Genomic DNA, 24,032 nt, shown 5'->3' on the forward strand with positions numbered 1-24,032 from the left:
TAGAACCAAGATCATTAGAAGTGAAATGTTATTATTAATCCAGAATTAATCTAATCACATATAACATCAGTTGTTTTTAAAAGCAATATTATGCATAAATATTTTCTGAAGAATTTTATGGAAAAAGAAAATGGTCTTTGTGATATCAAAACATAAGCTATGAAGTTCTTTTTAAAATAGTTTGATGTTAAATTCATCTTTCAAATTTAAACAGTAACAAAGGCTGTTTAGTATGGAATATAGAAAGAACAAAGAAAGAGGAATACATGTTTATGTTTACACTAAATACGTTTTGAGTTGAAAAGAATAAAAATACAATAAAACTTGTATTCAGCAAGAGCATTCAATTGATCAAAAGTGACAGTAAAGACATTTATTACGTTACAAATATTTCTATTTGAAATAAAAAAAAAATTACTGTCTTTTTGATCAAACAATATTCTTTAAAAAAAACATTAGAAATCTTTCTAAACCCAAAATATTCAATGGAGGTCTACTGTATACTTTAAAAGACATGAGACCACGGGTGTCTTAAATATTTAACTCCAAAGTATTCACACCATTCACTATTCCAGATTGCTAGTAGAGCAAACAGACTCACTCTGAGCATTGGTCCATTTTGGAACACGTGAGGTTCATCGCAGACCACACAGAACTCATTCAGTACAGGAATACGCTGTTCTGCATACTCCATAGTCTGCAATTACACATCAGGTCAACACACTTGCATCTGTTCAGTATCATTTCACCCCTCTGTAACAGTAATATAGCATCAGCAGCTGCCAGAAGAGCTCCACCAAAACCCTAATACAAATTAAAAGGACAGTTCACTAAAAAAGAAAATATTTTCATCATGTTTGAAACATCTGGAATGACTTGATTGTGAGTAAACAACCTTAGAATTTTTCCTGAAATATTTGATGTAACTTTGGTCACAAGAATACTAATGACTGGAAAATGTCAACTACTGCAACCAATCACATGCCCTCAAGCTCAGTTTGCTTCAGGAAAGGATTTTGCATGTATTTGTGAATAAAAGAGTTGTATTAATCCAACCACAAATACGGTTTGATCAATGAATTTAGGCAAAAAAATTTTTTTTTTACCTGAACAAGGAAGCCTCTGTCTCTGACTGGAATGGATTTGGCGCCGATGTTTGGCTACTCGAGAAAACAGAGAAAAAAAAAAGTTTGAACTCCCTCTAAATTCCAAACCAAATTTGCAAACCAAACACACAAAGTTGTTTTCAATGCCTGAAGCCAAAATGTTGTGCCACTTGTGGGACAAAATGTTTTAACAACAGAATTTCTCTCTCTGCAAGAATTTATTTTTTAATAAATCACCCTGTCCTCAACCCTGCTCTCTCATCTCTTGCCTGGTAGGAGCAATAAATTGTGAAATTGCTTACTCTTGTTTTTGCAGTAAATAAATTCTGTTAAATAATGCTTTCATATCCAAAACACTGTGGTGTATGCAAATTTGCAAGGATGTTACACTTTTCTTATTTTCCATAATCATGTAAACATTATATTTATTCTGAGTCATTCTTTATGGTTCTTTTTGTTGTTACTCTTCATTATATTCATATTACGGTTTTATATTAGGTATATATTCACTATTATTCATTTATTATTCTGTAGACGTAGTATATTTTTTCTGGTCTGACATATAAAGTGTACATTATGGTAAAAGGATGTTTTGGTAAGATGTTGAGCACCTTTTCGAAATATGTTTATATGAAGAATGTTCCTTGAATTTGCTTTCTGTGGTACTAAATGTTCTTTCCAAGAGCTGGTATTTGCAAGATGATATTTGAAAATTGCTTAACTCATATCTCTATTTTTATCTGACTTTTACCTACTGTATTTTACAAGTCATGTCAACCTGACCTAATCCTGAACTTAATTTAACTTAGGTGGGGGAAATATTTGATAATACGTAGATAATAACACAATGGATAAATTTGTTTGACATTTATGATTTTCTTTTAAAAGGATTATTATACTCAGATGCTTAGATACTCAGATTACTCTTTTAGAAGTTTAGCAGAATATACTCAATTTGAATTTTGCATTCTTTTAATCCTTTTCTTACATTTTACTTTTTTCATTATTACTATCTTCTGTTATGGTTATCATTTATGATTTTATATTCAAATAAATACAACTTTATTGAAAGACTTCATCTGCCTGGATCTCACTGCACCACACTCGATCAGGTGTCACTGACCAAAGCCAAACCAAACAGCCAATCAAATTAGGCAAATCCTAATTTATTATGTAATCTCAAGAAAGTATTTGCATATGAGGCAATCCCAAGCAGCCTCTGGGAAACATCCTTACCTGAGGTGTGGAAGAGAGTGATGGGGCCAGGATGCCAATTAGCCCTGAGGTAAGGGAGAGACGTCTGCTCTCAGTGACAGGCTCTTTAAAGATGTCACTTTTGCCTATCTTGTTGCTGCTGGAGTAGGACCTGCTGAGCAGACGGTGGTGGTGCTTCAGGCCGTCCAGCTCTTCAGTCCGCACACTGCCTGAGCAGGAGCGGCCCAGTAGCCGGTGGGGCTTCAAAGCACTGCCATCGCTACTGCCAGCAGCATGTTCGCAGCGAGGCTCTGCCATGCTCGACCGCGGCGACAGTTTATGAGGCCGCAGTGGCGGGCAGTCCTCCGGTTTAACAGCAGTCGAGCAGGGCCTCGGCAGCAGCCGGTGGGGCTGCTTGAGGGGTTGATGTTGCTCCATCCGCGGGTCGCTGGAGAGAGAGTGGCCCAGAAGCTTGTGCGACTTGCCGACACAGCCATCCATTTCTGGCTTCACCGTGCTTGAGCATGTTCGCCGTAACAGACGGTGGGACTTTGACACGCCATCCTGCTCAGGTTTGAGCTTCTTTTTGCTCTTCACACAGCCAGGAGGAGGGTAGCTGGGGGATCTGAGTTTGCACAAGCACAGCACATTAATCAAACAACGTGAACTAAGGAACAGAAAGATGTTGTGCAATTATGCTTGTGCAAATCCTGCACATTTCAGAATGCTTCATTGGCTGATTTACACCATTTCATTTTTCATGTCGAGGTCTGCATAGTTTGCAGTGGGGATGCGCGTTTCTTGCACTAATGAATTACAATAGGTCGTGTTAGAGTTAATGAGATACAAAGCATTAAGCATTGTTGACAAACTGCTTTACCATTTTTCTGCATCTTTCATTTCTGGATAATTTTATTATTTATTAAACACACACACACACACACACACACACACGCACACACACACACACACAGGTGAGTCATTCAGGTAAGATTTCCTCTATGATTTTAAACTGCCAAACCCATGGCTACATTCTTAAAGTTAATTTCATCAAAATTACAGTCCAGTCTTCTCCATCTTGGAGTCTTTCAAATTCAATGAAACATCAGATTTGTGTCAACTGTTCCAACAATTTGATAAACAACCACTGACTCATCATAGGGTCATTCATTAGACTATATCTGCTCTTATGTCTCAGGCTCTCCAGCTGGTCTAATAAACACAGAAACCATGAAGCTGGCACGCTTGTTAACTTAAAAGTAAATGCTGGTCCCGAAGACATAAGTTTTGCCTGTTCACATCAAATGTGAAATGTATGGGGAAAAAAATAATCACCAAATTTACTCATATATGCTGATTGCCATACAAATTTACTCCAGTACAACAGAGGGCAAATAAACATCTTTCTCTTTGGACGGTTATTCAAAAGAAGCCTTATATTCAGATTACAATTATTATTATTTTTTTTTACATTTTTCACATTTTTCTATTATTTCATAATTGCACAAACCCAATCAAACAGATGAACCACAGAAGAGTAAAAAAACAAGTTTAAGACCTATTCAGAGAATCATGAAAAATTCAATGTATGAAAAACAATGTAACAAAAACAGTGTCTGAAATGGCAAAATAATGGCATGTACAAAGCAGTAACAGCAATAAGAAAGAAGAGAAAAAATTTTAGAAAGAGTTTTTAAGCATTTTAATGTGTGAGGTTAATTAAGCATGTTAACATTCACCAGAAGCAACCAATTTTCTTGGTGAACAGTCCTGGGTTTAAAGGAGCTACGAAAGGGGGATATAAAAATCAGAACTAGGGTTGGGCTGTATCTGATTAACTGTCTAGCACTGGTTTAGTGAGTGACTTTTTTCTCACCTGCGTAGAGTTGAAAAAATGTGCAGGGGAGACTTCACCTTCTTATCTGTTTGCTTTTTGCTGTGTGGGCTGATTTTATCTTTGCTCTGACACTTCCACTGCTGTGTGACAAAGGTTTGCATTACCCTGCCAAGAGACAACACACTCATGAAGTTTAATGACACTAGAAACCCCTATATAACACAAGACAACATTTTCCAGTAGTTTCTTACTTTTTCAGCTGATGTCCAAGTCCAAATCTGTCTTTTGAAGACACTTGAAACACATCGACAGTGGGAACTGGAAACAGGACATGATATTCTCCATGAGAAAGTTATTGCAATACAAAGTACCATATAATGTAACCATTTGCTACAGCCATTTGATTAAGCCATCAAAGAGATTTTTAAAAAACTGCAACAGAAGGTCACTCTGAAATGAGCCTCTTATGATAAGCAATATCTTGGCAAGAGAACAAGAGCAGGCATTACAGCCATGTCTAAGTAACTTCTCTCCTGCAATCTGAACTGAAGTGGCCATGTTCTTGAGGCAAGTAATTCTGAACAAATCTACAATCAACAGAGAGAGCTCAGTGCAAGGACACTCAGAAAACTCTCACTGACAAGAACAAGACATACTGTTTTTATGCAAAAGGAAAGGAACACGGGGGAAAAAACATTTAACAAGGAAAGTTGGCCAAACTAGTCTAATGCTGTTGACAGGAAAATGAATTGCATGATTTTCTTATAGAGTTGTTAACTGTTTTATATGTAAAACAAAGTTCAGTCAAAGTCTATGAATCCCTGGTTGGGAATCATTGCAATAGTCCTTAGTCAGGATAGTGCCATATTTAAGTTTTGACAGAAATGAAAATGAAGCTGTGAGGGACAGAAATACAGTGTGTTCAATGGATTGTATTGTTGTTTAACAGACCTTTTTTTTATACTTTTTAAGCAGACAAAAACTCAATAAAAGAGTTTTAAAAGATGTGAGTTCTGAAAATTACATGATCTAGAATTGTTATACAGTTTGTGCCAATGTAAAGACTGTAAGTCTATACCTCACAGCCTCGTTTTCATTTGTGTTAAATTCAATAAGGCATTCAACCTGACTAACAGCTACAGATCTTTATAAAATAAATATTCTATTACAGAAAGTTTGTTTTTGTGTGTGCATGTGTGTGTGTGTGTGTGTGTGTGTGTGTGTGTGTGTGTGTGTGTGTGTGTGTGTGAGGGAACTAACCTGGTCCATTCAGATATTGTGTGAGGGAGCAGTGAAGCCGCACAATAACAGGTTCACTCCGGATCACATCCCAGGCAAGTGCAATCTCCTCCTATGAACAAATGCTTCATTTCAGTTTCACACAATATAACTCACACACACACGCACACAAAAAACTAAAATAATAATAATAATAAAAATCACTGGTCATCATCATTTATCTTCAATAAGACAATGAACAATAACACTTACATCTAGGAAAGAGACATCAATGTGTAGGTCGATGTCCACATCGTCAATTGCACCATATTCCCTGTATTTTGGGGGAAAAAAATAGATATAATTGCAGACTTGGTGATTATTACATTCCATCTTCGACAAAATAAATCCTGCTAGTGAGATTACTCTTTATTCACAGCAGCTTTTAAAGTACATACTCATTAAGACAAAACAATTACTAGAATATATTACTCAGATTATTGTTGTTGACAGTCAAGAACAAAGCTTTTAGGGATTCGAAGTGAATTCACATCAAATTTAGACATGATGAAGCAGTTCACTTTGTTTATACAGCCGGCTTACAAAAGTTTCTGCTTTAAAGTTGATATGAATTATCATTTGCACCCTATTTTAGAAAAAAAGAAAAGGAAAAAAAAAGATGGTTTTTATCCATCAGCAAATAACTGAGTGGAAGGAGACTGAAAGCAAATTTGCTAACAAAATATCAAATATCATCCTGTGTGCCCTGATGACATAAATGGGAAAAGGAAAGCATGTTAACTTTAATCAGAAAGATTCCAGAATAAATCAATCTGGTGTTATATTTTATTTCTTATGCATGTACACAGGTATACTTGATGTTGAAGTGATGCAGCTTGACGCTCCAGCTCTGTTGCTGTGCTTTACTCAAAGCATTTATTTCTCATAAAACCATTGTGATGAGTTCGTTGCCTTGCTCTGGGCTAACTGTTACCATGGTTACACCTCACTCCCAAATGCAGCCGCTGTGTCTCAAAAGCAAAAGGTTTGAGAAAATAATAATCCCCTTTGATCTGTCAAGGGGAAACAGCTTACATACAGCCGATAAACACACATTCATGTTCAGATACATGTAAACACACAAAATTACATATTTACTAAAGGTAAAAGAAATTCCAAACAACTTCAAGGAATCATTTCTAAAAGCAATTTTGCTTTTTCATTCAAATCAAGTTAAATGAATAGGCAAAAGCCAACAAACCAAAGCTTTTATTGGGACATGTCCTGGAATTAAGGTGGCCCCAGTGAACCGAGACGCAGCAAAAGCGACCCGGGCCATTTTTCAAGCAGAACACTGAATAAATATTCAAAATAGTCTTCCATCTATGACTTAGGGCAAATGCATCACACAGATCACACACTAGAGAGAATATAAAACACACACTTCTGCTGATATGAATAGAGTCTTTTATGCTGTTCTTTCATTTGACTGTCTGCTGTTATCAAAAGCAGCTTGACAAGATAAACTTTCAAGGACGAAGCTTTTAATAGCTTTCGTCACATGAAACACCATTCAGATTGCCAAATTTTGCAGGGTGAATCACGTTCTTGTTGACAATCTGTCATGAGTTCTTTTCATCTTAGATATGTCCACAGCATTATTAAAAGCAGCAGTTTCAAATCTGTTATTTCTTGCTATAAATTTGCTCCAACACTGATTGCAGAGCAGATTAGCTAAAAGAAAGCCTCTCCGTCAGGATAAAAAACCCGGCAATCATTACACCATTACAGGCCTGTAATCAAACTGAAACTGCTCAGACTCTCACAGACCATCCTTCAGTTGATCACAGAGCCTTTCCCCAAATGACAGACAACTGGCCACCTGAGGGTTATGGGACCCGGCTCAGGCAGAGAACGTCCTTGAGTGGGTTAACAGTGCCAGAACACTAAAGAACGATTGCTCCAGGTGTCGTAACCTGTAAAACACTTCTCTGGTGGTAGGGGATTTCAGGAAGGAAGTCACAATTTCACAACTTTTTTCTGAGCTGATGAAATTTGCACTTTTTCTGAAATAATGCTACTTTATATTGAATGTGTTTCTTTTTGTGTGAAAAAAAAAAAAGTTTAATTGGCAAAAGTTTCAAAATGTTCTCACATCAACAACAAGAAAAATGAATGGTCAGATACCTGAGAGATACTGCATGATGGCCATATAAGTCCCTCACGGCTGCCAAATCAGCCTCCAGATGGGGGTGTTTGTGAAGCTCTCCATCATAACTTACCTGCTCGCACAAACAAACAGGTCAAAAGGTTAATAAACACCAGTTCAAAAAGTCATTTAAAAATAAAATCAAGAAACACAGGAACAGTTGATCAAGCACTTCTCTGCTCATGATCGAGGCTTCAGAGGTGCATTTGATTGGATAAACAATGAGCTTTTAATCAGTGTAAGATCCAGAGCACTTCAAACAAGCTTCCAGACATTAATCATGTCCATTTTAACCTGCTGATGGCTCTGCACTCTTTTAACAATTAATATACGTCATACTTTCAGGGCTTGACAATAAGGACTGCCCAATGGCCCAGGGCCAGTGAAAAGACGCTCAGGATGATTGACAGATTTGTCACTGGCCCTATCAGGTCAATGCTGTGTAGTCACAAAAATTTATCATTTGCACTTGTTTTTAATCCTTTCCAATTTAAACATTCAAGCAATAAGTGCAAGAAGACGCGAAGGAGAACTGGAATGCTGTACTCATGCACTGTTTTCTGTGTGTTTTCTTTCACTTAAACATACAAATACATACAAAATGATGTCAAGTTGACTTATTACTGTCTTGGCGACTATTCTCAAACACGATTGGCTGTCTTAAGTGAAAGCCAACAGTCAAAAATGAAATTGGATGTGTATTGACAGCAGCCTAACCTGTCTGTGTGATTAACTAAATCAAACAACAACAGACAAATAAATTCATTCACTCCACTAAGCTAAATAACTTTTGTAGCTTTAACTAGGATTAATCTATATTTAATTTATAAAGTGAAGACTATGCAATGTTATTTTTAAATTAAATTATTATTTTTCTGTACCTGAATATTACTGTTAGACCTACATAAAAACATTTCAGAATTTTGTATTATTAGAATTCAAGGTTACATGAGATTAACAATTTTATTTTTTTTTTAAATGAAAATTTTGCCAGGGCAAGTAAAAATTGAATCAGTGCCCCAGACAGGCCAGTAGAAAAATAGTCTATAGAGACTGATCTTATAATAGAGTAATTTGAAGTCAGAACTCAACGCTGTGTCCAAAACAAACTACCTGGCTTTCTTGTGAAAGTTAATTTGCCATTCCAGCACCTTCAGATTGTTTGATTTAATCATTGATTGATTTTATTTTCCTTGATCCTTTTTCTAATGCATCACTGAGCAGATTAAAAAAAGACAGAGATGTCGTGTTTCGGAAGGAGGCAGAGACATTTTCCACAAGAGATCCAAGGGTAATCATTATATTTATACAAACCTAGTCAGTAATAATTGCTGCAAGAAGTTAACAGAAAAGGTGAATTTGAACAGGCAAAATATGAATCACAGATTTTGATTAAATATCCTTAATTGAGTAACTAAGTATTTAATTAAGTATTTAACAAAGTTTTTTTGTTTTTTTTTTTAGATTTTTAAGTACTTTCTTCTAATCCAGTTTGAAAACTCATTAAAAATAACTCATCATAAGTCATTCATATTTCCATGAAGAACATGAATCTGTTTGTTTGAGCCTCTAGACTTGCTCATCACAGCAACACTCAACCAGTAGAAAAATTGTGATTGTTTACTCTCAATCTTTAGAATCAGTCAGGTCTGCAATTCCATTTGGTGACACTAGTGGCACTAATTTGCTAAGAAAAAACTATAAATATTTACAGGTCTTTACATAAAAAGGAAATAAACATTACATTGTTATATACATTAATCATGCTTTTGTCGATGTAAATGATGAATGAAGTTCAGTCTTTTTCAGTGCTTGAAATTGTAAAAAAAGAAGTGCCGGTATTCCCCTCAACCCCCTTTAATTTTCTTTTTACTTTTCAAATTCACAATGTATGGATATAGTGCCACAAAATTAAATAAATAAATACTGTTTACAGCATTTTTAATGCAAATAAGCACCAGTCAAGCTGCAATACCAAACAGGAACAAAGGGAGACATCAAAAGACCACTAAACCAGCTTGCTTGATCTGACTGTATTTGCCACTATACAGATCCATTCAGAATTACTAAACCACTGGCAACTGCATAATCTAAAACACCTTATCTGGCATCCATTTTAAAACACTCATGCTTTTAAGCCAAATACATGCTGAAAAGAATAATTTACTGACATCTGGAAGTGAGTCACTATTAGGGCTGCACGATATTGGGAAAAAATTACATTGCGATATTTTATTTTTCTGCGATATATATTGCGATATGAAATCTAATTAAATTTTTTCTTACAAACAAAAATGGGGTGAGCACACTTACATTCTCATTTTAAATGATTTAGACATCAGAGTATCATTTAAATTAGAGTAAATTATTTGTTTGTAACTTTAGGATATGGTTTGAATTGTTAACATATTAACTAACATGGAACTTACGACGAGCAATACTTTTGTTACTATATTTATTAATCTTTGTTTATCTTAGTTTATAAAAACCCAGGTGTTCATTGTTTGGTAATGTCACTTCACAGTGCATTAATTATGTTAACAAATACTTTTGATTTCAACAATGAAGGCTATAGCCTAAATGTTGAAATTAACAATGTTGTAGAAGTGCAGTTTAGTAATAGTAAATGTTAAATAATGTAGTTAAATAGTTTAATAAATAGAACATTATTGTAAAGTGTTACAGATTTTTTTTAATACACCAATTTAGACGTCTCGTGAGTTCAGTGTTGGACAGGTCAGTTTCATTAAATTGAATCGGTTCAAAAGGAATCATTAGTTCGCGAATCAGACGTGTATGGCACGTGTTGTGTAATTATCTCGGCAGTTTAGGATATCGCACAAGATTTGACAACACAGAAAACATTTCATCACTGGATAGTTTTTTTTTTTCTTTTTTTTTCAGCACCATCGTGTCAATTGATTTTGATTAATATGCGCGATGGAGAGAGAGCAAGACAACGCTCGTGTTGAAGACGGTGAAGTTGAGCGCGCGCGACCTGGGCGCGCTCTCTCTCTCGCTCTCTCTCGCTCACTCGCTTTAGCTCTCGCTCACTCTCTCTCTCTGCTCGTTCTTATATGCGCCCTGTTAAACTGACAGGACTTAAAAACACATGCAAATGATAAACTTTCACTCTATGATGGTTAAACTGTGCAATTAATCCGCGAATCACATTCGTCAAGGGCCGGGGAGCAGCCCGTACGGTTAATGAATAACGGGTCAACTACGACAGCCTACATCGCACATCCTACGATGTGACTATCGTGGATTCGTACATCGCGATATCGATGCTTAAACGACACATCGTGCAGCCCTAGTCACTATTCTCTCCCTCATCAACCATGTTTTCTCTGCATTAGCACTGTTTTTGGACTTAAAGTTTGATGCATTCGCTTATTGGATCCTGAAAAATTTTCAGAAGTTTACCAGTTTAAAATGATCTGACAGCAAAAACTTACTTCTTTTCATGTTAAGGTATTGTTTACATTATAATGTACTGATTCAAATTAGTAATCAGTTATTAATTAGGCTATTTTTAACTACTCTGCATGCCTCCCCTGACATGCTCTCATGCCCCACACTTTAAAAACCCCTAACAGGTAGACTGACTCCATTTGCATTCACGTGATTCATAGAGATGAGAGGTAATCGTGAAGTCGTGGCCTAATTGTTAGAGAGTCGGACTCCCAATCGAAGGGTTGTGAGTTCGAGTCTCGGGCCGGCAGGAATTGTGGGTGGGGGGAGTGCATGTACTACGGAAGTTCTAAGCGGCCATCCATTATAATTTTTTTCCTTTTTGTTTTCTCGTTATAACGACTTAATTTTCTCGTTATCTCGACATAACGAAAGTCGTTTTCTCGTTATAACGACTTAATTTTCTCGTTATCTCGACATAACGAAGTTCGTTTTTCTCGTTATAACGACTTAATTTTCTCGTTATCTCGACATAACGAAAGTTTGTTTTCTCGTTATAACGACATGAAAGTTTTACTGTTGCTATAGTAACGAACTCAACTTTGACAGGCATCTGATGGACAGCCATGCAGGCGCTCTTACTGTAGCCTATATTTCAGCAAATTTTGCTTCGCCTAGGTAATAATAACGTCTACAATACTGTATAAATAAAGGCTGATCAATCACTGTTGATTTTTTTCCAGAGACAGTACAACGAACGTTTTGTGTTTGTGTAATTAACATGTTTAAATGGCAACACCGCGCCATTAGAGCTGCATGGATTAAACTCACTTTTAATTTTCCCTTTATATGAAATAAAATTATATATAATTTGTAATTTGTAGTAGTCATTATGTGGCAGATATCATGTGTGTTACAAGCTTCTGTTTGAAAAGAGCGTTCATGTGTACGTGTATGTGTGTGTGTGTGTGTAGAAAAAAACCATTACAACATTACAGAACAAAACTGAATTAAATTAGCCTATGGATTTTACATATACATCACATTTCTCATCAATATGGTTAACAATAAAGATTGGTAATAAGGAAAAGAAGCACATCAGCCTACATCGTTAAATCCCGTCCTACTGTAGATAAACAGAACATCTCCGCTTATTAACTACCTAATCATTAAATTAAAATTAAAATTAAATTAATCATGAGCCTAAAAGAAGCACAAATATAATATATATTGGTGCAAACAGAATACAGTGATGTCAACCTTGGTTTTGATAAGCAGTTATTGATGAAACAGAATGCGTTGGTGAAACTCATGCATCTAACAGGAACTTAATACACAAAATATTCAAGCATTTAACATTTATGAATTAATTAAATGTCAGTAATAAACAAGACTGCACAAATTATGGCGATCAGGAAGGTCCGCGTACAGTAAAGTGGATAGTACACAACACCCCCATCAGTTATATTCAGGTCTATAGTGCCACCTGCTGGCGCAGTTTTGTAAATTCTTAGAGAAAATTAAGTCGTTATAACGAGAAAACGAACTTCGTTATGTCGAGATAACGAGAAAATTAAGTCGTTATAACGAGAAAAACGAACTTCGTTATGTCGCGAGATAACGAGAAAATTAAGTCGTTATAACGAGAAAACAAAAAGAAAAAAAATTATAATGCATGGCCGCTTAGAACTTCCGTAATGTACAGTTCTCTCTCCACCTTCAATACCATGACTTAGGTGCCCTTGAGCAAGGCATCGAACCCACAACTGCTCCCCGGGCGCCGCAGCATAAAATGGCTGCCCACTGCTCCGGGTGTGTGTTCACTGCTCTGTGTGTGTGCACTTCGGATGGGTTAAATGCAGAGCACGAATTCTGAGTATGGGTCACCATACTTGGCTGAATGTCACGTCACTTAATGCACTTAGTGCCCCCATCTGAGTGGTGTGATTTATATAGTGTCATTTCTAATCACCCAGACACTGATGCTTTGACTTCTAACATGTTGCCGGTATGCACGAAAAAGTGCCGGTACACTAAAGATTAATATATAGAAGTGCTGGTATACTGCGTACCACCCAGTCAAGCACTGGTCTTTTTAGATATTCAGTGCAACAGAGATCAAGAAAACTCACCAGCTGTTCTGAAGTTTAAAGAGAATCTGCCAGCATGTGGCATGGAAGAGTCTCTCTAAGGCTTTGAGATCATCAGAACAGCAAAGGATTGCAAAACTGCCACATTACAGTGAGCAAGAGCCAGTGATGGCACAGGCATTAGGGCATGAATCTTCATCACCTTAGGACTAGTCTTCACAGAGCACACAAAGCTCACTCACTCACTCCAGCGTTATGGATTTGCTCCAGTGGATGGTCACATGATTAATTTAAGCACAATCCATGTGTGCAAACATTCATTTTCAGGATGGAAACCTTCTCAGAAGAGTGAGGGACTAAACATTCAAAGTTAAGAGAGTTATAAAGTTCTTTTATATGAGCTGCAAACTACTTTAGGCAAAATTTACCATGAAATGAAAAGTGTGAAGCCCCAGGTGCTGTGGGTTTGAAGCTGGTTTTATACCTGTAAGACTTTAGGAAGTTTAGTTGCACTGACTACGTAAGGCAGAGGTTCACATGGTGAACAGGACATTGTTTAGGAAACTCCATGTCTGAAACTTTTACTATTACCCCTATAACTTAAGGTCACATTTGCAGATGCTTCTAAATTTCATTCTGCACCAATTAGTGTCATAAAGAGACATTTAATATTAGACTGTTTTGAGAGAATTCAGTAAGAAGTATAGAATAGAAGTATTCTTTTCTTTCCTACAAAACATTGAACAGTAATGTAAAAAAAGGCATGTTTGAACTGAAAATTATGACAACAATTCAGCTGGAATACTCACACATTTATTACTTGGTTAATATGGATTGTAGGTGTTTAGTCAATAAGTGTGCAGAGATTCCACAGACTGAAATGTTATGTACATAAATGTAGTGTAGAGACTCATCTGAACTTACCTGTCCAACATAGTAGAACTCCTCTGAATCATTGTCACCCTCTGAATCCTCCTCTATAGCATAATGGCACTGGAAAGGTTTCAAAAGCAAGAGAGGGCTTTAGTCACAATACAACTGACTCATTGATATACCTCACATTTGTAAATAAAAGACATTTTATGATAAAAGTAAAAATTATGGTCTAATTTCTTACTGCGTTTTTGTCGGTTTGAAGTTTTGATTTAATAGACAGACAGCTGGTGGCATCATTATTTTTGCGTATTTCTAAAGAGAGAGTAGAGTGAAAGCACAGGTGTGTGAGGATGACATGATACTGTGAACTGAGAATTTCAGATTAAGATCATATCTGGCATAATTCCTGTGACAGGCCTGGTCATGTCCTGAATATACAAACTTTCTAACCATTGTTTTGTGTAGACCATATGTGTGTATGGTGATGGCAATACAAACGTTTCAACTGAAACAACGCAGGTTAAAGTGCTAATAAAACAGTGAGGTCTTGACCCAAGAAGTGGTACTTGCATTTTTCAACACCTCCGAGTACAAGTAGATTGTTTATACAGGGATTTGAGTCAGAAAACATTTACAACTGAAAAAGTTTGCACATCCAAGATCCATCAGCAGAATGTGCACAGGCTCATTAGTTGTAATGTACTGTGCTGGAAGATGTCAACCCTTTTTTATTAAATGTCTGGATTGGAAAACTATTAGATGTGCATGACAAGCATCTATTAAAGGTGCACTAAGCAATATTTGAAAAACGTTTTTGACCACAGTGTCTCACCGAGTCCCAAAACACACACGCTGCCAATCAGCAGTAAGGGGCGTGTCTAGTAATGACAGGGAAAAGAGAGCACTCAATGAGTGCACAGGACGGATATTAGCAGATCTACTATAAAGAGTGAGAGATGGCAGATAAAAAAAAAAGAGATACTTTAGAGGAACCAAACATTAAAAAGAAGGGTTACGATCAGGCAAGAGGTAGGACCCATGTAAATATTGGAGCAGATTTCCAGTGGTGAAGAGAACTCAAGGAGCAGGAAGACCTGAAATCGGATGCCGAGGTTGCTTTGTTTCTTCTTGATCTGTGAGTTACGTTGATTTTTACACTGAATTACCATAATAACACACATCGCTTTCACTTATTGATGACATTATACCCTCGGCCGACAGGCACAGCAGATTCCACCATGGGTTATGGACGTACGTGAGGGGCGGAGTTATCAAAATAGGGGTGAGATCCTGTTGGGGTATGGGTGTGTTTGCTTTGGTGCTTTCAAATATCAAAATCATTTGACAAAATTCACTTAGAGCACCTTTAAGGGTTTAACTAACTGCTAGGGAAAATTAAGGAAGATCTCTGCTGTTTTGCCACTTTGTTTTGGCACATACTTGGTTGGTCCTAAAAATAGGAGCAGAAGAAATGCAGTACAATTCCAGGATAACTTCCAGTGTTACTGCCAGCAATATTAATGGGGGTATATGAAATGCAGTACAATTCCAGGATAACTTCCAGTGTTACTGCCAGCATAGCACAGTCTGACACGGATATTAGCAGATCGACTATAAAGAGCGAGAAGATGGCAGATTACAAAAATAAAAAAAAAAGAGATAAGATAACTTTAGAGGGAAATTTACAAACATTTTAAAAAGAAGGGGTTCACCCAAAAATCTAAATTATGTCATGACTCAAGAGTCGTTAGGAGACCTCCGTACATATTGGAACACAGCAGATATTTTCCATTTGGTGAAGAGAGAATGTAACGGAGCAGAAGGTAATAAAGACCTCAAAGTAGTCCATGTGCCGAGGTTGCTTTTTTTGAAGCATCGAAAATTCCAAGAATTCAAAAACTACTTACTATTCAGAGACTTTCTCGTTGATCACATCCGGTTCGCACGAATCACTCGATGTACCGGATGAAATAACACACATGAAACGGTTCGCGTTTCACACAAATATTGATGACATTTTTAACATGGCTGACACTCCCTCTGAGTTCAAATAAACCAATATCCCGGAGTAATTCATTTACTCAAACAGTACACTGACTGAACCAGCCAGATAACGGGTTATGACTCGTTCTCGTGACCGTTTCTGTCGGAGTTATCGAAAACCGAGGGCTGATGATATGCCTGTTGATTCAGACTGACACACAGAGGGTACTGGGGTGATTGATTCTGCTTTGGTGCTTTCGCGGTAAAAAGGCTTATCAAAATCATTTGACAAAATTACGTCGAGCGCAAAAAGAGCACCTTTACCGGGTTGAATCAAACTCCGAAAGAACGGTTGCTAGAAGACAAATTAAGGAACCGGTGATCTCTGCTGTTTTGACTCCACTTTGTTTTGGCTCGGTTCATACTTGGTAAATGAATTACCCGGATATTGAAAATAGGAGTCAGAAGAAAAAAGCAGTAAGTCATTCCAGAATATTGTTCCAGTGTTACTGCCAGCATAATCAAAATGCTCCAAAAACAGAGAACGACTGGCTAACACTATGAGAATACAAAAAAAAAAAAACTAACATTTACAGTTCTTTTTCTAGGCATATGCTATCGTTTAACAGTCTGGTGACAATATGATTTTTCTAAGAAGAAATAAACTATTTTATTCAGCATTGAAGCATTATTATTACATTAAAATAAAAAAATATTAAAATAAAACAGATTATAACGGAGGTCTTTAAAATGAGGGAAAATTAATGATTTACAATAATATTTTACAAAAGACATGAGGGTGAGTCATTAATGACATAATTTTAATATTTGGGTGAACTAACCCTTGAGAAACTTCTTTCCAAAACATTTGGAAAAAAAAAAAAAATTAACCGGTAGTGTTTGTGTATATCGTGGTTATATTTGTGGTACCTCTGAGTACAATCTAAATGCTGTATTTACATGGAAATGGTATACATTAAGTACCATGTCCTTCTACCACTTTTTTGTAATGATCTGTCTACTGACCATCATTAATGGCAGGTCTGAAGGATTATTTTGAGCCAACTCAATGGAATTTGATTGCGTAAGTGTTGGAATCATGGTAGTTCAGGGTTGGAACTAAAATATTCCGATGACAGGGCCTTGACCAAAGTTTAAAATGCCTGAAATATTACTGACGTACACTCTGGACCTGGAAGGCTGCTGATTTCCTTTTGGTTTCCCTTAGGTGTGACTTTAAAATATCTAGTCATTCAACTGTTTCATTGGTTTTCTTCAGCTGCAGCTCTTTTATGATTCATTATTAGATGGAAATGCTTCTTACCTGTTGCAATTCTGTGGAAAATCACTGGTATTGGATCCCTGGTGACTAACACTTCATCATCGTTTTCAGAGTTAGACACATACGTGTTATCTGAAATGACAAGGACAAGCAGGTGCTACTAATATATCTAGAAAAGCAGACGTGAAGAAGATCAAACAGTGTAATCAAGCCTGGCAGTAGTAACCAAAACCATTCACTTGCAACTTATACATAATAAACAGAAACACTCCACATGAGAGTTAAGAGAGATACAGTATGTGCTAATTCTACAGTTTCTAGACAATGCACTATTTTCAGGTTAACGCACCCACCCAAATGGCATTATTTGGCAATGTTGTCTAAATCTAAACCAAGCAAATTCTTATGCAAAGCTGACTGTCTGCCACTATGCTGTGATTCAGGCTAGACTAAGTCCTGCAAAAAGGAGGTCTGCATCTACTATATTTAGATTTAAGGGACAACTCTTGTGTGTAAATTTTAGGCTTTACAACAAAATGCAATTTTAATGTGTGTGTATTTTGAGGGGGATAAATGTTCAACTTGTGTTTACTATTTAAAAAAATCTAAGCAAAGACAAAAAACCGACTGCACTGCGAAACTACTGAAAACCAGCTATCACTATACCCAAAAAACCCACAGAGCTTTACATTGTGTTGTCATTTTATGGCCCACAGGAGAATGAAAACAAATACTGTCAGTCACTTATACAGTCACTTATAACTTATTCACTTGAGCCGTTATAATTACTTGACAGAAAAGAGACAACAGGAAAATATTTAGGAGTATAAAGCAGCTGGGGTGCAGCACTTCATAACAATGAGGCTGAGTATGTTGCAGTTTAGTCATATTAGCACTGGTTTATTAATAGCAGCTGTCACTTTACACAGTAGACCCTGCATCATCTTTCCTGTCAGGTCAGGTATATATGAAGTAAATGACATTATGATCTATATTTTTGTATTTTAACAGACTGTCACAATGCTAGTGTTGTTGGTACTTGGCAGGGTATTGGTATGCATTTGCTTATGTGTTATGAACAGTTTTTAGCCCATTTCTGTGTGGACACTATAGGGTGTTCTGAGTGGTTCCTCACTGGTCCATTTAAAGTTCACCGCCAACTCTATATAATATTCTGGTCCCAAGATGTGGCCTGTGTCCCTACTTCAATGAAAGTCTATGGCATTTTTTGCTGGTATTATCACTGACCATAACCATAACATCACTCCCCAATTTGCCCTTAGCACAGATGTTGCAGGACGAGTAACATGGCAAATTTAAATACTTGGAATTAAGGCTTTTTCTAGCATGCAGTATAGGGCTAGTGTTAAAGGACTATTGCTCCTTATTGTAATATGCATAGGAGTGGTGAAAGTTTCAGTGTATGATCCATCCATTTATCAAATAATCCATCAACTTGTGTGTGCAATACCTGGATAATCATCAGAGACATGAACAGAGTAGGACACCCTAAAAAAAAGAAAGAAAAAGAAACACAAATATTAACATTAGAAGGAATACATGTAACACTGCAGTCCATAACACTGCTTCTCAGACACACTCATGTACATATGGTCTTTCATCACAATGAATCAATTCAGAAACAGTTTGAATATTATCATATATTGTGAAAGAGTACCACTGGAGATCTTAGACACAAAGGTCCAGACGTTTTGGGATTTTTTCTTCTTTTTGCACCTGTTTCGATTTTACTTTAATAAAGTCATAATTTATTGTACCTGACTCAGTGCGGTACTTTCACACACACTGCAAATAACTGAAAAGTACAAAGTCTGGTCACTCTTTATTTTAAGGTCCAATTCTCACTTTTAACAAACAATTAAATAAGACGTTTGCCTCAATAAACTCCTAATTTGCTGCCTTAGTTAGTAAGGCAGTTGTTACTTTTGGGTATTGGGTAGGATTAGGGATGTAGAATATGGTCATGTAGCAGAATATGTGCTAATAAACTGTGTGCTAAGTACTATAGAGACAATATGTTAAGAATAAGCATGGTAATAAGCAACTAGTTAATAGTGAGAACTGGTTCCTATACTAAAGTGTTACCAGAAGTCTATTAAAGGGGTCATATGATGTTGCTAAAAAGAACATTATTTTGTGTATTTGGTGTAATGAAATGTGTTTATGCGGTTTAAGGTTAAAAAAAAACATTTTCCACATACTGTACATTATTGTTTCTCCTCTATGCCCCGCCTTCTGAAACGCGTCGATTTTTACAAAGTTCATCTCTCTGAAAAGCAAGGTGTGCTGCGATTGGCCAGCTATCCAGCACGTTGTGATTGGCCGAATGCTTCAAGCGTGTGACGGAAATGTTACGCCTCTTAACATATTGTGATGCCCTGTCCGGCCCGAGCGACGAGACATAAAAATAAAACCCATTATAAACGTGATATAAACATGATTTCTAGTCCTGTCTTCTTTTGGAAGGCAAAAACAAAGTAGTTTCGCTTTCTCAACGAAACAGCATCACACACCGTGAATAAGAATATCTCTTTGGATTTGAGACTTCAGTCTTTGCAACTTCACAGATCTTCTTTATTCACCAAACAAAAAAATTCTGACATTTTGCTATTGTCCCCCTAAATCAATCTTTGCAAAACCTGTATTTAAAATGTTTCAAAATCAAGGAAGAGTTTATTTTTGTGTTGACTTTTGATTTTGTAAGATAGAATTGTCATAGATATTGGGATCCAACCAGTCCATTACTCATTGAATAGCTGACATTATAAACTGTTCACATATGAATAAATTAAAGCAAATGATCAGCTACAAAAAACTATTCATTTTATGTTCCAGTGCGGTGCAGAAATGTAATGCTGTGAAGACAGAAAAGCCATCTATTGTTGATAACAACAACTTAAGATATCATCGATTAAATTTGACAGAAATAACAGAAATGAGCAGATGTTATAACGGGGAGCAGAGGGGTGCTGCCCGCAAGTCCTGAAAACAGCTAGTCTAAACACTTACGTAAGAGGTATTTAAGGAAAGTGTTGTATCCATTTCACACAATCAAGTATGAACAGTGTTGACAACAGGACACCGTCTCCAATGAATTACCTTGAATTAATGTGGAGAATTAAGTGGCTCACTCAAAAGCCTTGTAGTGATCAGCATGAAACTGCCAAAATCATACCATTACCTCGATATAGGCTGATCTGGCAAAAGTGAAAATATCACGCAGGTGACCTTTATGTGCTTATGTTTTTTTGCTCCATTGCACAAAATGAGAAAATGTATTCAGGAATTAATGGAGGCAATGATGTTATACATACCATTAAAATCATGGCAAGTAACTTCATGAAAAAATAAATAAATAAAATAAACATAAGCGTACTCTCTGTAGACTGATTACTACTGGCATAGAACGCGGTACTAGCCCAGAAGTATTTATGTGATGAGAACACACAGAAGAGAAATTGATTCAGTGGAAGTGAAACCCCTTCTGAGGTCTCTCACAGCATGGTGCCACTCACAGAAAGCATTATTCAGAATGACACCTGGCTTTATTAAAAATTGACTTTAGTTGTTATGCATGATACTGGGTTTTTTTTTTTGGTCACATGAACACATTTTTCTCAAGTGCTACACACATCTGCTAAATGCCAATGACTATGCAAAAATGAACTTACTTCAGGTGTATGAGGTTTTTGCTTATGTTCATCACAGAAAGTCTTCTTAATAATGCATCTCTGCCCCAATAGCTACAGGATCTAATGTACATTTTCTGCCCAACAACAATTTCTGCTACTTATAATAAAAAAACGTTGTGTCAAGTAACCAAAAAATGTAGTACCATCTTAATTACCTTTTAAGTAAAAAAAAATTTTTAATTTATATTTCTGACTGAAAGAGTTAACCCAGGCTTATTAAAAAAATGTGCTAGTCCCGAAATTTCTGCAAAATTATATTATGTTGCTTCTTGTACATTTCACAACACTTTCAAAGTGTTGTGAAATGTAGCTCAAACTTCAAGCTACGCCTATGCTTTCATGGAGACTTGTGGTTAAGGGAACATGTACTTGTGCACGCCGCATCACAAGTGCAATGCTCACCAGGTGAGCTACTGAGCAAGTTTACTATGTCAGAAAAGCCAAAGCCTACATTTGGAGCAGTATCAGTTAATAAATCATGCACTATGTTAAAAGTGTTTTGAGGTCATAACATAGTACTGTGTCCACAAATAAGTCTTTATCAATTGATAATCTGTGCCTGTAATCATAATTTTTGTGAAAAGGAACAAAAGTTGTTGCCCTTTTACTGCCACTGGCGTAGTGCTTGGCGATATATATACCTAAAATTTGATATATCTTTCCAAATTTTGACAATGACATTATATATATATAATTAAAAAGTTTATTCCTCATACTCATTTTACAGTACAGTGTGCATACATTTTCTGTTTCAATTTTTTAGAGCACAAGTCTATCAACAATTTCTGGTTTGAGAGATGCTCTTTTGCATGACACTGTGTTCCCACTGACACTAAAAACTCTTTCAGATGGGGAACTACACATAAGCACTTCTTGGCTGGTTTGCGGGAGGAGTGAAATTGCCTATTGGTGCCATGTTTGGCACATTAATCTTAATTTTCAACACTATTCAATTTTCATGACCTTCGGTAGTTTTATATCAATTATTTGATTATCGCGATAATCTAATATTCAACATATTGCCCAGCCCTACTCTGGTGGAAACTGCAGTGAAGTGCATGTATAGGTATGCTTTTGGAGATTTGCAAAAATGTAGATAGAGGCACATTTTTCCAGTGAGCCTAGGTTGGAAACAACCTGAGTACACGGAGTTACACCAATGAAAGTACTTTTTAAGGGTTCAGATAGTGCCATACAAATAGTAAGTTTTCATTTCTAATGTCAAATGTACAGATTTTCAGGGAATAGGCCACCAATTATCCAAATCCAAAACGACAAGGTAATTAAAGCTATAGCGTCTGACATCTCCTGCCCTGGTTGGCTTGATTCTGGGGTAAAAATTAAAGAACAGCCTTATAAATTGCTGACAAATGAGGTCACATGCCAAGACAGGAGCTTCTACACCTCAAACTTGTTCTTCAAGACAGAAACAAGGCATTACTGTGTATATGGAATGAAAAATGCATCGACTTCAGTGAAAGCAAACAACCTCTATATGTGGAAGGCTCAACATAGGAGAACGAAACCCTCAGTCATTTTTCAACTGCCTGTCACACTGAGAAAATCTTTCCATTGTTGTTTGGATGTGACATTACTACTTGCCTTGACATAAGATAATAACTTGTGTGATGAAATCAGAGCTCAGCTTGATGCTACAGTAAAAATGTACTGCTGATATACAGTTCAGATATGTCACCACAAGGCTGAAATTGCGACCATTGTAGTCGAATATGCTCGCTAAATTTAATGTGTGCGACCTAAAAATATATTCGAGAACATTTGTAGTTAATATTAGTGGTTAATATAATATTTTGTTAATATATATTTGTGGTTAATATAATATTTGTGGAAAATGTAAAGAGATGAGGAGAGAAGATGAAAAGAACACTGTTATACGGGGCTCTCGACATTAACAGTTGAGTTTTTATATTTATAACATATGATACAGTTAAGTATATTACATGACCAAGAATGCTGTTTTCCCGAATATCCTGAATAAAACCATCAACACTGAAAATGTGACACTGATTCCATACAACAGTTCAGTAAACTGTAAAAAATAGTTCAAATTAAATCACTTACATTTTATACGCAATATTATCTGTTTTTGTTCTGTTTCAGCAGCGAAAATGGTTCCAAAAAAAGATCAAAACAGAACTATGGCGCATTTCACAAGAAAACAATTGTGTTTCATTATTGAATGATTCAGCATTTTGAACGAATCGGTTGAGTCAAAGATTCAATGACCCATTCATAAACAGCTGCATCTTTCTTGAATGAATCATCCATTTGAAGGAAACGTTTGAATGACTGACTTGATTCACTCATTAAGACGGTCACTTGCCGCCACCTACTGGTGGTTTAGTTTAATGTTTAAAAGTATCATTAAAAATATAATTCTTTCCAACATTTATTTATTTATTTATTTATATATATATATATATATATATATATATATATATATATATATATATATATATATATATATATATATATATATATATATATATATATATATATATATATATATATATGTATGAATTTAAACATATATACAACATATACAAATTTAAAATAATAGATGAAGCACACATTTAATAAGATTAGAGAAAAAAAATGGCCTTCATAAAGGTAAAAAAAAAAAAATGCCCTGGGGTAATTATTAAAAATATGCATATTTAAATGTCAAAACTGATAGAACACCAATGAGAATATTGCTTCAGAATAAATTACATTTATAACACAAAAATCCTATGTATTCCAGAAAAGTGAGTTTTACTCAGAAAGTGAATGACAAGGCTTAATGTCGAGCCCTATATATATACACACACACACACACACACACACACACACACATATATATTTATTTATACATTTTAGTTGTGGTGCTCTTAAATTTTTGCTGGTGCTCCTAACTTTTTGAAGGTGGGAGCACCAGTGCTACCAAGTAAAAAAATTAATTTTGGGCCCTGCAGCAGTAGCTCCACAAACAACTACAGAAAGAAATCCAAAAGTTGGGTAGATAATGGTAAAGCAGAATGTGAGATTCTCTGCATCAGTTGAATAAAATATTATTCAACTATTTGGCACATTAACTAATCCTCACTTAA

The 24,032-nt window shown here is 36.0% G+C and overlaps 1 protein-coding gene across 1 annotated transcript in view; it reads right to left on the minus strand.

The window, feature by feature from the left end:
- LOC109078898 (protein mono-ADP-ribosyltransferase PARP8-like) overlaps positions 1-24,032 on the minus strand; it is a 39,008-nt gene that overhangs the window by 5,886 nt on the left and 9,090 nt on the right. The window contains exons 3-14 of the mRNA XM_042756595.1: positions 18,681-18,718; positions 17,252-17,341; positions 14,186-14,256; positions 13,993-14,061; positions 7,543-7,637; positions 5,629-5,689; positions 5,398-5,488; positions 4,389-4,455; positions 4,177-4,302; positions 2,343-2,925; positions 1,107-1,160; positions 602-697 (exon numbers count right to left, since the gene is read on the minus strand). Of these exons, the coding sequence (XP_042612529.1) occupies positions 602-697; positions 1,107-1,160; positions 2,343-2,925; positions 4,177-4,302; positions 4,389-4,455; positions 5,398-5,488; positions 5,629-5,689; positions 7,543-7,637; positions 13,993-14,061; positions 14,186-14,256; positions 17,252-17,341; positions 18,681-18,718 (1,441 nt within the window). The remainder of the gene's footprint in view (positions 1-601; positions 698-1,106; positions 1,161-2,342; positions 2,926-4,176; positions 4,303-4,388; positions 4,456-5,397; positions 5,489-5,628; positions 5,690-7,542; positions 7,638-13,992; positions 14,062-14,185; positions 14,257-17,251; positions 17,342-18,680; positions 18,719-24,032) is intronic.

This window comes from Cyprinus carpio, chromosome A5 (assembly GCF_018340385.1).
Source record: "Cyprinus carpio isolate SPL01 chromosome A5, ASM1834038v1, whole genome shotgun sequence".
NCBI lineage: Eukaryota > Metazoa > Chordata > Actinopteri > Cypriniformes > Cyprinidae > Cyprinus > Cyprinus carpio.